A 14,762-nucleotide genomic window follows, 5' to 3' on the forward strand; every position below is an offset into this window, starting at 1 on the left:
TTAACTTACGGGTGTTTTGCCTGCGTATGTTTGTGTACCATGTGCATGCAGTGCCTGTGGAGGCCAGCAGAGGGCACCAGGTTTCTGCAACTGGAGTTACACATGGTTCTGAGCTGCCACGTGGATGCTGGGAACCCAACCTCAGCTCTTTGGGAAAGCAGTCAGTGCATTTACCCACCAGGCTGGCTCTCCAGCTCTGAAAAATGTCACTGTTTAGTAAGTACCTTGAATCTTCTTCGAACAGCTGCAGCTATCAGAGACAAAGGGAGTCTGTAGGTGTTCTTAGGAGACCCTGTGGGTGCAGCCAGCTCTGATTTATGGGGAGGGAGGAGGGAGTCACGTAGGAGGGCCATTACTGTGTTTAAGGGCCAGTTCCTTTGTCCCAAATTCACCTTTCCATGTCTGTGCAGTCCACATTCTTGGACTCTGTGAAGTACACATCAAAAGAAAGAAAATAAGGAACACTGATATCTGGGCTGAACACTGAAAGGTGATTTTCTTGTCATTCCATGTTCTTCATAGCAATGGTTAAGTAGTCACACAGTATTAAGTACGGTAAATATGTAGGGCTGGCTTAAATTTAAATAGGATATTCTTGGCTTCTTTCAATTACCATGCCATTCTCTTTTCCTTTCCTTTCCTTTCTAACCCCCTTTCTTCCTTTTTCCTTCCTTCCTTCCTTCCTTCCTTCCTTCCTTCCTTCCTCTTTGCCTTTTTACTTTTCTTTCCAGACGGAATCTCTTACTTTGTAATCCAAGGCTGGCCTCCAGCTCCTCTCTCCGTCCCCCGAGCACAGTTGAGATTTTAGGTGTGTACCACAACACCCACTTTCTCCCGATCCACAGTGGGATCCTTCAAATACAAAGTCTGAGTGTGTGTGGTACTGCAGACTCCACTTCCTTAATGCAGGCAGTCCTTCCTGCCCTGGGTCTGGACTTGCTGGTGGATGGATTGGGTAGCTACGGCTTCCTAAGTTTTGCATTCAGTTGCCTCCTGACGCAGGCTGAGAGGGATGAATCTCTTTGTGCTGCCGAAGAGGTAGTCACTTGTCTAGGAATCTTTGGTGTTGCAGGGAGCCAGTGAGGTGTGTCTATTTAGGTTTTGTCTCCCGAGTCGACCACACCCGACATCTGTCCCTTATGGGTTTTGTTGTTGTTTTCCTTACCGTTAATGCTAAGACTCTGGCTCTTTTCCTCCTTTCACTTCCTCCTGCCCTTGTCTTCTCTGCTGAGCCCTTTGGTATCTGAGAGGCATCTCTTCCATTGCTGTCCAGTGAGAAGTGGGAAGTGAGCACAGGGCAGAGGAAGGACACTTTGGCTAATGCCTTTCTGTGCTTGCATAATGATATAACCTGCGCTAATTACACCCTGTGGTTTATTGTTGGAAACATGGCGTGCTATCCTGACACACCCACTGGACTCCAGCTTCACTCGCTCTCACCCTCATCTTTTCCCACCGCTCCTACACTATTAAGTTTGCTCACTAAGGCTCATTGTTACAGTACATCAGTTAAGCTGTCCAGAAGAGGGCAATTGGGCAGTGACAAGACAAGCGCATGTGTAATGCGAAAGAAATGAATGTGGTGATGCATGCAGTGTAATCTCCACAGTAACACATCAGAGACACCGTAGGCAATTCACTAGCCGTGGCATTGATTGATATGCCTAACAGTCTGCTGTAACTATTAGCGCCTGCAACAGTAGGAAGAAGCCTATGTAAAGACCAGGGTGGGGGGTGTGTATGCGCCCAGGATGGCGTGAGTGTACATGCTGGTGTTGCTGGCACTGGGCGCTGGGTTTCCTTGCTGTCTCTCACGGAGCAGGAGCTCGTTTGGTCTCCCCAGCCTCCTCTGCAAAGTGGCTCAAGAGCATTCAGTCACGTTGAACTACAACACAATTCTTTTTTTTTTTTTTTTTTTATCTTCTTTATCCGAGCGATGATGGCTTAAAACTGATGTCATTATGAGGTTTAAATCAACTTTCTGCTTGCTTGAACATGGTCACCTGGGTACGGATGTGCAAGGACAAAAAAAAGGTTGATCAACTGTTTGTCTTGGAGCTAGTGATACCTGGGGTTGTAAAATTGAGTTCCACAACCAGTAATCTGTCAACTGTCCCCACAACATACATTTTTTAAACCTGGTGCCTGCATTTTCTTCTATAATGAAGGAGCAGGTTGTCCCAGGGCTGGGGTGGGGTGGGGGTGGGGAAGAGGAAAATGAAAGAATAGCAAAAAAAAAAAAAAAAAGAAGAAGAAGAAGAAAGAAACCTTGTGAGCCATAAGGGCTACCTAGGTGCTTGAAAGTGCCAGCAGCGCCTACTCCACAATGAAACGATGAGGATTCTTCTGCAGCTCGTTCATGGTCTCGCTGTTACTTTAAAGCTGGGTGTAAATCTGAGAGTATACTGATACTAATTGGTATTTTAAAGGCCCCTTCTAGCCCCACACAACCCCCGGAGATTGTGTAGAAGAATGTTTTCTTTTTTAGGTTATCCTAGACAGTCATTTCCAACCTTCCTAATGCTGGAACCCCTTAATCCAGTTCCTCATGTTGTGGTGACCCCAGCCATAATATTATTTTTGTTGCTATTTCATAACTTTAATTTTGCTACTGTTGAGAATCATAGTGTAAATAGCTGATATGCAGATAGTCCTAGGTGACCCCCAAAGGGCTTGCGACCCCCAAAGGGGTTGCGCCCCATAGGTTGAGAGCTGCTGCTCCAAAGCCTCCTCTCTCTCTGCCATAATAAGCCTACCTGTTCTCACACAATTGCATTTATCATTTGATTGTCCTTGATACCCATAGTTTCAAACAGAAATATCCTAGTTCTGCATACTTGGTTGCATGCCAATTAATGGTTTTGTCTAACTTGGTACTCTTACTGTACCATTCTGGAAGAAACACGTGGTTTCTGAGAATGGAACATCCATGTTGCCTGATGGGTCATCAGCTTGGCCTGTCTTAATTCTGTCCTGAGGTGTTGGCGTTCTGGGGTGGCTAGCCGTCACTGAACAACAGTGAACTAACAAGGAGCAATTGAAGCTACCGCCCCTGTCTTCAGTCCATTGAGAAAGCTTCTAAGCCTAATGATCATATTGACATTTGGCCCCAAAGTACCTGTTGTTCCTTTTTGGCCTCAAAGTCCCATTTTCTGTTTGGTCCTTGTGGATGGTAAACCTGATTTTTCCAACCTATTGGAATAAATGAAAACCAGAGTCCCACCAGTGCACCCACTGCGCGGCTGTAGCAAGTGGTGAACGCGGTTGTCTTGGTATTAATTTGCCAGAGAAGAACTGTCCTTTCGGAGCAGCCTCTGCATCTTGCTTTTCTCAGAACAAAAGGTGTGAAGGCAGCTGTTGGCAGACACGTGTCCTTTCCTTTGCATTTGACCCAGAAATCAATTAGTCTTTGTTGAAAAAAAAACTGGTGGCTGCTTCTTTTCCTCTGTTTACTCATTAGAAAATAGAATAGGTGTTGGCTTATGGGCCTTCGTACTGATACGCTCACCATCCACAGACCATCCTGCTCCCTGTTGTTTCAATCAAGTAAACCATGGTCAGAGGGTCAGCTTTGTTTCGGGTAATTGTCAGTGTGTGGATCACAGTGGCAGACCTGCTAGCTGTAGGCACACCCTGCCTGTCACTTTGAAAGGTGTTTGAAAATAATAGCTCAGATGCAACAAAACCAGACCCAGGATTGTGTCGTGACCTTTCCCTTTGTTTAATTTGCCTCAAGGTTTGATTTCAGGGGACAAGGAGTAATTGAATATGCCTAATAACTAAATGCTCATTTGGGACAAAATCCATCAAAATATAATTGGCATTTGATTTTTTATGAAGGGAGAAGGAAACCCGCGCTCAGCTGTTGAGGATGCATTTGAAGGATCTCTGGCCACTCAGTGTATTATTTGATGCTTCCTTTATAATATATATTAATTGCAAATACTTGAGCATTTGAACATTTTCCTGGAGCAGTGCTCTAAGAGACCAACTGTTTTTGTTACTGCTCCTCTTAGAAAGGCGGGGAAGGTTATTGGTCTGCTGTGCAATAATTTACTCCTCTTTGATATGCAAACGATCCACGGTGAATATAAAAAAATCCTATCAGACTCATTTCACAGTTCTTAACCACTCGGATTCTCTGGAGTCCATCGCCTCATTAGACCAGTGCTCTCCAATGCTAGCATAATTAAAATCTTTAACAGTTTAGCAAAGTAAAGATGTTTGGCTGATCACGTTGAGATGATTATCTAGCCATTGTATTCTAAGTGACAAAAATAAATTAAATTTAGACCTTGGCTGCTTATTATTATTATTATTATTATTATTATTATTATTATTATTATTATTATGTGTTTCAAGTGAATATAAGGCACATAGCCTTCTTTTTTCAATCTAGTACGTTTTGCTTTGGTAAGAAACACGCCTGTTTCGGCTGTTGCTATCCACCTAGAAAATGGCTAGCTTTCTAGGAGAGCTGTGTTCCAGTTGATTGAGACAGTGAGCTGCAGTCCAGACATGCAGTTCCAAGGTGGAGTTGCCTTGTGACGTACGGGCATGTGGTTGCTTTTCCTCCCTTGGAGGAAGCCATATCTTCTGCTCTTCTTAGGTGCAGTTCAGAGCCTGACCCTGTCTCTTCTGGCTTCAAATATACATTGAACTAGAATCTGGGAAGGCTGGCCTGTGGAAGCTTTGCCGATAGGATAAAGATAAAAAGGTCACAGTGGTGTGGTTAACATACTGATTGTATCTCCTCTTAGAGAAAATAGGGGTCAACAAGTATTTTTTGAAGACCCCTGTCCATTTTGACCCCATTCAAACAAACAAGAGAACTTTATTACTCTAAGCTTATTTTCCTTTCCATTTTTATTCTGCAATGGCTCATTAACATTGATCTCAGAAATGACAGTAATAATAGTGTTACTTGTATAAAAAGTTACACCGTCTTTGGTAGACACATCCATCAATTAAGCATGTGGTACTAGAAACCAAAATTAATGAGGAAGATAGGTGTGTTAATGAAATAATCATAGTATAATCAATTTGACTGTTAAAAGTTGAAAAGCATTTCAGGAAGATGGTATGAATTCATAATTTATGTCTAAAAGTGATTAATAAAAAGTATATTCAATAACAAAGCTATTTGTCATCATTTAAGACTTAAGCACAAAAAATTACTCATTTGGTGGTCCTTGTTGTCATGAGACTGTAGTTGAACAACTTTATTTTGAGGCCTCCTTCGTGCCTAGAAATAAGCTAGCGTGTCTGTCCTCTTGTGAACCTGAGCATCAGCCCCTGGGTGGAGGGAGTCATGCCGTTGCTGTACCCCTGCCCTCTGCAGCCTTTCCAAGTTGTTCTGTGTGAAGAGAGACTTCAATGGCCCCTCGGTGGGAGGATGCACTCATCACCACAGTATTTGCCTTAGTTGGGAGGAGGGAAAAAAGAAAGTGTGAACACCCTAAAGCCCCCCTAACACTAGGCTTTGTTTACTGACTCTTTGATTTAATTACTGTTTGAAGAGGACGGAATTAGCTGTTAATTGATTTGATTATCCAATTTGTTTGTTTCAGGCATGATTCCAACGGAACTGCAGCAGCTCTGGAAAGAAGTGACAAGTGCCCACACTGCAGAGGAGACCTCAGGCAGCAACCACAGCAGCCTAGACCTGACCAGCCCGTGCGTCTCGTCCTCAGCACCTTCCAAGACCTCCCTAATCGTGAACCCGCACGCCTCTACCAATGGACAACTCTCAGTCCACACTCCCAAAAGGGAAAGGTAGGAGCATGCCTGGCACGGCCTGTGGTCAGCACTACTGGCTTCTATCTGGAAGGGTCAGGCGGCCCTGCCCAATTCTGTGTCTCCGAGAATCCTAACTGTACTCATGGGGCTTGGATACATACGCGACTACTTCAGAATGTATTCCCTATGGTCTGAGTGTGAAACATCTAATTATTTTCACCTGTTCAACATGATGTGTACTGTACTCAGCTTAGGAGCCCTGGCAGAAGTGGAGTAGTAGTTCCTCTTTGGAACGGTTAGCTCTCAAAGCTTCCAGGCCAGCTGTGTGCTCTGTCAGGTGCTCACTCCATATAACCTGAGCTCCTTGGCTCTGAGCACCTTCTAAGGAGATAGCGGTGTTTGTTGTGGGCAACTCTTGGTTTGAGGAAACACAGCACTTGATGCTGATTTACGTTGCTCCCCGTAAAGGCGGGGAACCCATGTTATTCATCGTGTGTCACAGAAGGAAACATGAGGCCTTTTCAGCATAGACACTAACTGAAAATTTTAAATGGCGATGAGCTGGCTCGAAGCACATGTTCTCCTGATGGTCCCTGAGTTACTGCTGTCCCAGCTGCTGTGCTCCTTTTTATAAGTTAAGGCTCATTATTTTCTTTCTTTCTTTTTTTAATTTTTAAAAGTCTGTGTGCATTGATTGGTATAGGAGTGTCAGGCCCTCTGGAATTCCAGACAGTTGTGAGCTGCCGTGTGATTGCTGGGAATTGAACCAAGGTCCTTTGGAAGAACCGACAGTGCTCTTAACCACTGAGCCATCTCTCCAGCCCCAAGGCTTTATATTTTCAATGCCTCGAGCTTTTGATGAATGATAGTTAGAGCTTAGACTGTTTCTAAGATCCTGACTGGGTCATGTTAGCCTCAAGTACTAAGGAAATGAAGCTGTTTGTTCATTCTGCTAAGCCCAGAAGCAGCATTGCCAATGTTGAAGTACACTTCAGAAATAGAATATATAATGCCCCTCAAATGGAGCACTTTTTGCTCCTCACTATTTTTAGACCCCTTCCTATACATTTCACATGTAGAGCTTGCAGACACAGAGGGTAAGAAGCTTACCAACAATTTCTCATAGCAAAATATTTATCAGGCAAAAGAAAATTCTACATTTAGTCTGTAAAGCACGAATGACACAGTGAGAAAGCTATATTAGAAAACTACTGTCTGAAATACAACCCACAATTCTGCGCAATTGCGCTGTGATGTGTTGTTGTGTGACCACCTGTACAGTGGTGGCCGGAAAACCTAATGGCAATGAAAAAAAAAATCCCATCACTTACAACATAGTCATCATAACTGAATAGATGGAGGCATCACCCCAGTATTTGTAGCCAAGGTCACGTAATAAAGTCATTGTCTTGTCAGTTGTGTAAAAGTACAACACATACAGTTATGAGCAGGGCACAACCCTTGACAGTGACGATGCAACCAGTTGACATGCTCACTGTACTTGTCCGTGTAATTGTTAGTTTAGGATGCACTTCTGTTTGTACCTCTCCCCATAGAAAAAGATTTCATCATGCTAGTGTGCCAGCAGCCTCCTACATCATGTGTTACCTCATGCCTTGGTTGTGTTATGCTTTTCTTGTGTGCTTGGTTTTATATTCGGTTGTTTTGGCCATCCCATCACGTCTGCAGGAGCAGTGGATGACTGTGCCACATGTGCTTGACACACGCTCACATAGCCTAGATGTGACCTTCATAGGTACTCTCTGTGATGCTTTCCGTGTCCCAGAAGGTATCTCTCTTGAGTGGCGCACATACTTATACGTGTGTGTGTGTGTGTGTGTGTGTGTGTGTGTATCGGATTTGAGCTTAAGAACTATCAGACTTTCGTTGATGAGCATAACACATATGCCATAATGAGTAACTGCAAGCCTCCTTGAAGATTTCTTTGGAATGTCTCTGGTAGACATGGAAAGGACTAAAAGATGCTTTAAACGTAGATGTCTAGGAGGAACTGAAGAAGAGAATGGCAAACAGGAAGGATCAGCTTGTAGTTGGGGCCAGACACAGCCTTCTAGAAGCGAGGGACGAATGTACCTGGAAACCAACCTTCGGTCTCACCTTGGAATCTATTACAATGTCCTTATTGCTTTTCTTTTTAATTTTCCAAGTGGCAAGCCTTAGATGGCTTTAAAGGAGAGTCGAGGCTGCCGCCCTTTGTGGTACCGGCTTTCCCTGTCCCGGGCTTGATGCTGTCCATTTGCTGCAGAGCGATTGAATTACATCTTTATCCATAGGCGGAGCAGGAGACCGTGCACTGAAAAATGCCGACTGATGCACTTAAGGTATTTGTTGCAATCTTGTCGGCCGCTGTGGAGACTGCACCGATTTTCTGTGACACAGAAAACTCTCTCTGTTTAGATGCACTGTGCTCGGTTTCATCCTAAAAGGTTATATATCTGCAGTCTGGTGACAGTACAGCAAGGACGCAAGCCGGGGAAGAATAGGCCTTTTCATGTCTTAGGACACATTGGAGAGTAAGTGGATCTAAGACACAGTCCAATTCCTGGAGACTAAGTTTGTTTGATTTTTTTTTTTTTGTGGTCCTTATTTATCTGCACAAATGTTGCATTTAATCTCCTGCTAAAATTAGACTGTGGATCAGAAGAGAATCGAGATTTCCACCAGCCTGGATCTGGATGCGAGAACAGGCTGCGTTTTTGTTACACATGCAGAGAGAAGGGGACTAGAAAATTACATGATGTTGCTCACTCCCTTGATTGCCCCATTGTATTTTGTCTGACGCGCTGCCAGTGGTGGCTGGATTCAGAGGAGGTTCTAGTGAAGGCATTTTGTTTTGGTCTGTGGTGAAGGCAGGGCAGTGTCTACGGTGAGCAGAAGCTTAGCTACCATGGGAAGGTCCCACCTTTTTCTAGCAGCTTCTGCACGGATTATAACACCTCAGGTTAAAGATGCCTTGGTGGCTTTAAGCTTATAAAATTGGTCATTCAACAATCAATAACCTTTTAGCTGGTGTTGTATAGATACAGGTACTTTAAACTGAGTATTAGTATGTCTTTACCTTGTCCAGGGGTGGATATTCTGTGTGTTTGTTTGTTTGTCTGTCTGTCTGTCATTATGGTGGATTTTAAAATCCCATACGTGGTGGCCACTTTAGCAAAAGAGAAGGAATAAAGATTGAGGGTGGGGGCTGTGTCACTTCCGAAGTGTGTTCTCGCTTGTGCTGTCAGGAAGACTCCTCAGGAGTTCTCCATGCTACCACGAAAGCCGTTTATCCCTCGCTGTCTAGGGCATTTGGGAAATGCGTATCCGTACAAGCTCCCCCTTGATTGCCAGGCATGCCTTTTCCCCTCCACGCTGAAGAGCAGTAACCGAGCAAGCAAGAGGCTGTGCCACCCTGCACAACCTGGCAAACCCCGTCCTCGGTTAGCAGCCTTCGGGGGAAAGTTTTTTTCCTGAATAGATCTAGGAGTGTTGCGAGTGAAAATTGGTTGGAGAGGGAAAGAGAGAGGTGGTGGTGGTGGTTGTTGTTGTTGTTGTTGTTGTTGTTGTTGTTGTTGTTGTTGAAGCCATGGGCCGTGTAAGGCCCCTACCTGGCTCACATTACTCCATGGCACTTGGAAACCTCCGTCCTCCCACGCTTGTCCCTTCCGTTTTGCCGCTTCTCTGAGCAGCCGCCGCAGCAGTAGCTCTGGGGTTTGGTGAGCTGCAATCTGTTAAGGAGATAAATAATGTGCTTTGGCACGACACTCCTACTCTCCTCTTTAATTTGTCTTACACAAGGAAAATTATAATTAAATCATTCAGGGTAAACCCTTGAGTGTAGAGAAGGGAAGAAACACACTTTGGTAAAGATTGCCAATAGAAACCCACTTCCCTGTTGCGCAGGGTGGAGCCGTCCATCAGTATTCAGCAGCGCGTGAGGAGGAGCGGCCCATGTGATTTGTGAGGCGGATGCCAACACTCAGATCAAGGCTCGTTAAGATCCTGTCGTGGACGGTCAGCATCGTTAGGATTCAGTGCGGTGGCCGCACTTCCTGCTTTGAGTCTCTCCTGACAATTTAATAATGTTTATTGTGCTGATTATATATAAAGCCATTGGTGCAATAAACACCCCCGTTGTCAGTGCCTCCCAGAAGCATGGTGGGATCAAGTTGAGCGTGCCCAAAGCTAAAGAGGAGACACGGGAGGAAGCAGGTGTGCTGCAGCCTCCTTGCTTGTGCGTTGCTGCTGTGGAGCCAGAACCTTTTAGTAGACAGACATAAGTGAGACTTAGGATGCCGTGAAGACATTACCTTGCTCACTTTACTTGTGGACTGTCCCCCTTCAGGAAATTCAAAGTTTTGGTGTGGGTAAACAGAATGCAAATGAAACATTTATTAAAATGCTAAATTTAGTAAGCCCTTTGAGCTTCTTGGATCAAAGCAGCTATGTAAATACAAATAGCAATTACTACTTAAGTAATTGCCTGAATTAAAATTCTAAATATCACATTATATTATTGTGCACCGGGGAAGGGAAGGCACATTAAATCAGTGTCTTCTTGCTGCCAGTTGACGCTAGTCTCTTGCGTATGGGGTGATGTCTCATTTTATTCGCAGGACTACATGGAGTGCAGTGGGGACCATTCGCCCCATTTTATAGGCGAGGAAGCTGAGTTACAGACATTAGACGACAGCACTACAATTTTATGGCTGATTCGTGCCATAGCCAAGATCGATATTCAAGTCTGACTTTTAAAGTTTTTCCATTCAATATAGAAGTGAATACTTAAGTGAAATTAACAACCAGTGTCCCTAAGAGAATATTTAAATTTAATTGCAATTCAACCAAACATCAATCATAACCTATTGTTGTGTGCAGGTTACAACACTTAAAGGAATATAAGTTCCCTATTTATTTTCCTATAAATAAAATAGTTCCTAAGTCTTTCTATCTTTGATGAGGGGAGGAGGAGCTTCATAAGATATAAATCACTTATGGTCTGAAGTAGTATACGAGGCTAAAAAAACAAATCTCCTGCATAAAATGCACACAGATGAATGTAAGCAAGCCTGTGTCTTTACAGGCATTCCCTCTTGCTTTCTGCCCTGCCGTATAAATCTTGTGTGCCCTTGCAGAATGCATCATGTGGCCTTTCTTCTATTTAAGCTGTCTTCTGCAGTCCAAATTAGGAATGTTCTTCCCTGCCCTCCCCCTGCCCCGCCCCCCCAGTCCTTCTCAGCTTTTTGACTTCAGTTCAGCCATTAGTAAATGTTTTATAACAAGTATTTCTCAGATTCACAGCTCTGCTCAACATTCGTTGCAAGACTTCCTTAAAGCTTTTGGTTAAAGAGTTTTTCTCTCAGCTTTGCAAAGATTGTGGTTGTGTGGCCTGTGCTTGCTCTGCCTGTTTGTTCACAAGACACAGGTGGCCCACGCTGGAGCTCTTCGCCACTGTGAGAGCTAACCTGCCCTCACTCCAGGCGTGGTATTACTTTCCGTGCCCTTAGGCTCGCTGTTGACCTGGTCTTGTGTATTCCTGTTGCATTTTCTGCACCGTGCAGCTGGCAGCTGCCGCCGAGTAAGTCCCAAAAGCCTCCACTTGGCCTGTGGTTGTCTTTTTGATTTGTGGCCCCTGTATCTCAGAAACATTTGTGCTTGTGGCCCTCGATACTTGTGAACATCAAGGAGCTTGGAAATGTGGACTTCCCTGGTGTGTGTGTGTGTGTGTGTGTGTGTGTGTGTGTGTGTGTGTGTGTGTTGTTTTGTTTTTTCTTTTTCTTTTTTAAAAGTAACAAACAGATTTTGATGGATGTTGGTACCTTTGGCTGGATTACTAGCGTTGTAGAAGTCCGTTGTTCAAAACCGTTCTGGATGCAGGAAGCTTTAACTTTGCATATTCTCACAGTGACATTTAGGGTCCGGTGAATCAGAAATTTCAGCAGTAATTTCAAGTTTCCATTTTTTTGTGTGTGAATAATACTTTCACCCTGAAATTTTTTGTTTCTTGTAAATCACTTTTTTTTTAAAGCACTGAGAAAACCTCCCTAATGTAATCATTCTTTCCACTAAAGCATTTCTGGAAGATACTGCATGATCAAATATCGGCTTTGTACTTATAGCTCCTACAAGCTGCCATGCTAGACACTTAAATGATGTATTACAAAGGTCCACACCAGCCAGATTCAAACCCCCTGCATAATTCTGTAAATAGTTTGTTGGGGCAGGGCTGTGCTCATTTGCCTATTTTCATGTGAGACTTACATATCTCACAATGCCAAGCATGAGTATTGTAAGCCTAATCTAGCGGCCCACTCACTAAAAACAAAGATACTTACCTGAACTGAGGCGACGCATTTATTACCTGACCAGTGTGAAGGAAGCTTCCTGTTTAACCATTAGGCTGTTCTCAGATCCTGCAGTGATACTGTTAGGGTTTTGTTTGTTTCTCGGGGTCGGGGATTCAGGGTAGAGGAGGTTTTTGTTGAATGCTGAGCATTCCAGGCCACTTTTTAGGGCTTGGATTCCCTCGGTCTATTAAGGTATATGTGACTTGATATTTGTCACACAAATGCTCTTGCTATCCAGATGTGCTGACCTGGAGTTGTGCTGTGTCTTGACTTGAGACCTACTAAACTAGGAAGTGTGTTGTCATAGATCCCCAGAGGTTGGTCACAGATGCTCATTCAAGTTAAAAAAAAAAAAATAGCTTCACCAGCAGTCAGCTGGTGCAAAAAGCCATATTTATTCCTCATAGTTGCTTAACATCCTAGATAGGTCTACAAAACTAGTGGTTTGCTACTCTTCACAGGCTGGTAGACATAGCACTGGAAAGACCAGCCCTGCCCACTCCTTGGTCCTCAGGAGTTACTGAGGACTTTGAGTTGAGGACCATGTCTTGCCGCCGAGGCCAGAGGGAAGGGGCGTGATCTCTTTTGGGTTTTCTGTTCTTTTACTCTTTGGGAAATGAGAAGATGATGGGCCATGGTGATGATACAGAACTAATGTCTCTATAGCAATTATTGTATGCGAAACTCTGTGTCCAGTGAGTAGCATAGGCCCTGATCCTGGTCTTTCTGGTCTGATCCTCATGGTAATTTTATTGTCTCCTTTTGCACAGATGTTGCACCCAAGCCCCGATAGATGCTAAAACTTGCAGAAGTTAAATCAGTAATAGTGACCGCCCAGAGGATTAGACTAGTCTCTAGGTCTTCCCTACCCTCAACTACTTAGTTCCCAGGGGACAGCTCCTCAGAACTACTATAACTCAAAGGTGGACGTTTGGTTAGTCAAATTCAGAGGTCCAGACTTGGAGGCCGTAACCCCTAATGGCTGTAGTCTCTTTCCCAGCCTGTCTGTCTGTCTTGCTAAAATTTGAAAGAATTTCAAGAACTTGAATGGTACCAGTTGTCTACCTCACTTCCCTGTCATGTTTTCAAAGAAGAGAGTAGAGAGGCTGGAAAGTAATTGTGTGTGCAGCAGAGTGTGGGGACCACTGATGTCATGAAAAGTGAGGGACAGGAGGACAAGTGGTCATGGAGAACTGGGCAGACTCCAGGTGATGGCCGGGTGGTGATCATCTTGCTGGAAAGCCAGCTCTCATCCCCATCACCAGTGCATCACTAGAGGCAGAAGTATCTTGCATATCTGGTGTGGAGGCAGACACCTGTAATCCTAGCACTCAGGTGGCAGAGGCCGGTGGATCGCTGTGAGTTTGAGGGCAGCCTGGTCTACAAAGCAAGTCTGGGATAGCCAAATGCTACACAGAGAAACCCTGTCTCAAAACAACAACAACTCCCCCAAAAAAACAAAAACAAAATTCTTGCTTAGTTCAAATAGGAGCACTGTGGGGGCTCAGCAGCCTTTTGAAATGAACCACAACCATACTGTAGGGCACATGGCAGCCATCATGCCCTGAGAAATAGGAATCTGTTTATTTGTTTCATTGCTCCTGAGTGGCTCTTCTGGGTGTCCTTAGAAGGACAAGAGAGAACTCTTTCAGGGAAGTGTGACATGGTGCCTCAGCGCATCCTGTCATCCACACGTGCGAGGCAGGCTCAGAGAGAGAAACTCGAAAATGTTAGAATGCCATAAGGGAAAGGTTTATAGATTTTTTTTTGACTGTTCACTTTGTGGAGTGATTAAAAGAAAAAAAACCCAAAACCCATCATTTTCAAACAGCTGTTGTATGCTACCTCCATAAAGTGCCTTTTACCATAACACAGCATCATTCGACTCTATAAATCTCACCCTGGTTATTGTGATTAACTGACAAACGCTTTCCAATAAAATGACATCATTGGCATAAGGAATTATGTTCGTTTTATAAGTTTCTCTTAAATTTAGCTGATTTTAATTTTTTTTTCCTTTGTATGTTGGATGCTGTGAATCCCTAACTTTGCCTAATCTGCCAGATTTTTTTTTTCACTCCAAATAGTATTTGAGGCCTCATAGTCTTTGATCTTGTGGCGTTCATCACCTAGTCCCTGGGTCTGTACCGGCCCACTCTGTGTCCCTTCCTTCTGCAGACATGCGTTTGCATTCTAACACTGGTGGCACACTGAGGGTGTAAAGGAAGTGTGCAGCCGGAGAAGAGTGAGAGCCAGGCTTTGGGGACTTGTGCTGGGTTTTTATTCTTTACCTACAATGGTTCCTGCTAAACCTCACCTCTGGCCCACCTGGATTAGCTGAAGAGAAATGGCTCCTCAGTGGGCATTAGAAACAACCAGAGGAGGCGGCGGAGGGCTAGAGTCTCCACCTAGGCAGCCATATGACTTGGCTAAGACTCAGGGTCATCCTGTTCTCATAAATGGCAAGTCTCCATGTTCCTAAGTCAATAATGGGGCCACTGCTAGGAATGTAACTAGAGGTCACATGGCTGTCATCTCAAGATTCATAAAAATGCTCTTCTTCTGTGCGGTTCCCTGGCAGTTCTTTGCAGTGTTTGTTTCTTGCATCTGTCCTTCCCCAAGCCTGCCTTTGTGGGCCTTTGTAGGGGAGATACCCCTCTTGCAGGCTGGCTC

The 14,762-nt window shown here is 44.3% G+C and overlaps 1 protein-coding gene across 16 annotated transcripts in view; it reads left to right on the forward strand.

Moving 5' to 3' along the window:
- Positions 1-14,762, forward strand: part of FOXP1 (forkhead box P1) — a 606,995-nt gene that overhangs the window by 522,159 nt on the left and 70,074 nt on the right. For all 16 annotated transcript variants that reach the window (XM_084764905.1, XM_084764900.1, XM_084764899.1 and 13 more), the window contains one exon: positions 5,571-5,775. In XM_084764905.1, the coding sequence (XP_084621031.1) occupies positions 5,571-5,775 (205 nt within the window). The remainder of the gene's footprint in view (positions 1-5,570; positions 5,776-14,762) is intronic.

This window comes from Acomys minous (genome assembly GCF_964271855.1).
Source record: "Acomys minous genome assembly, chromosome: 17".
In the NCBI taxonomy this organism is placed as follows: domain Eukaryota; kingdom Metazoa; phylum Chordata; class Mammalia; order Rodentia; family Muridae; genus Acomys; species Acomys minous.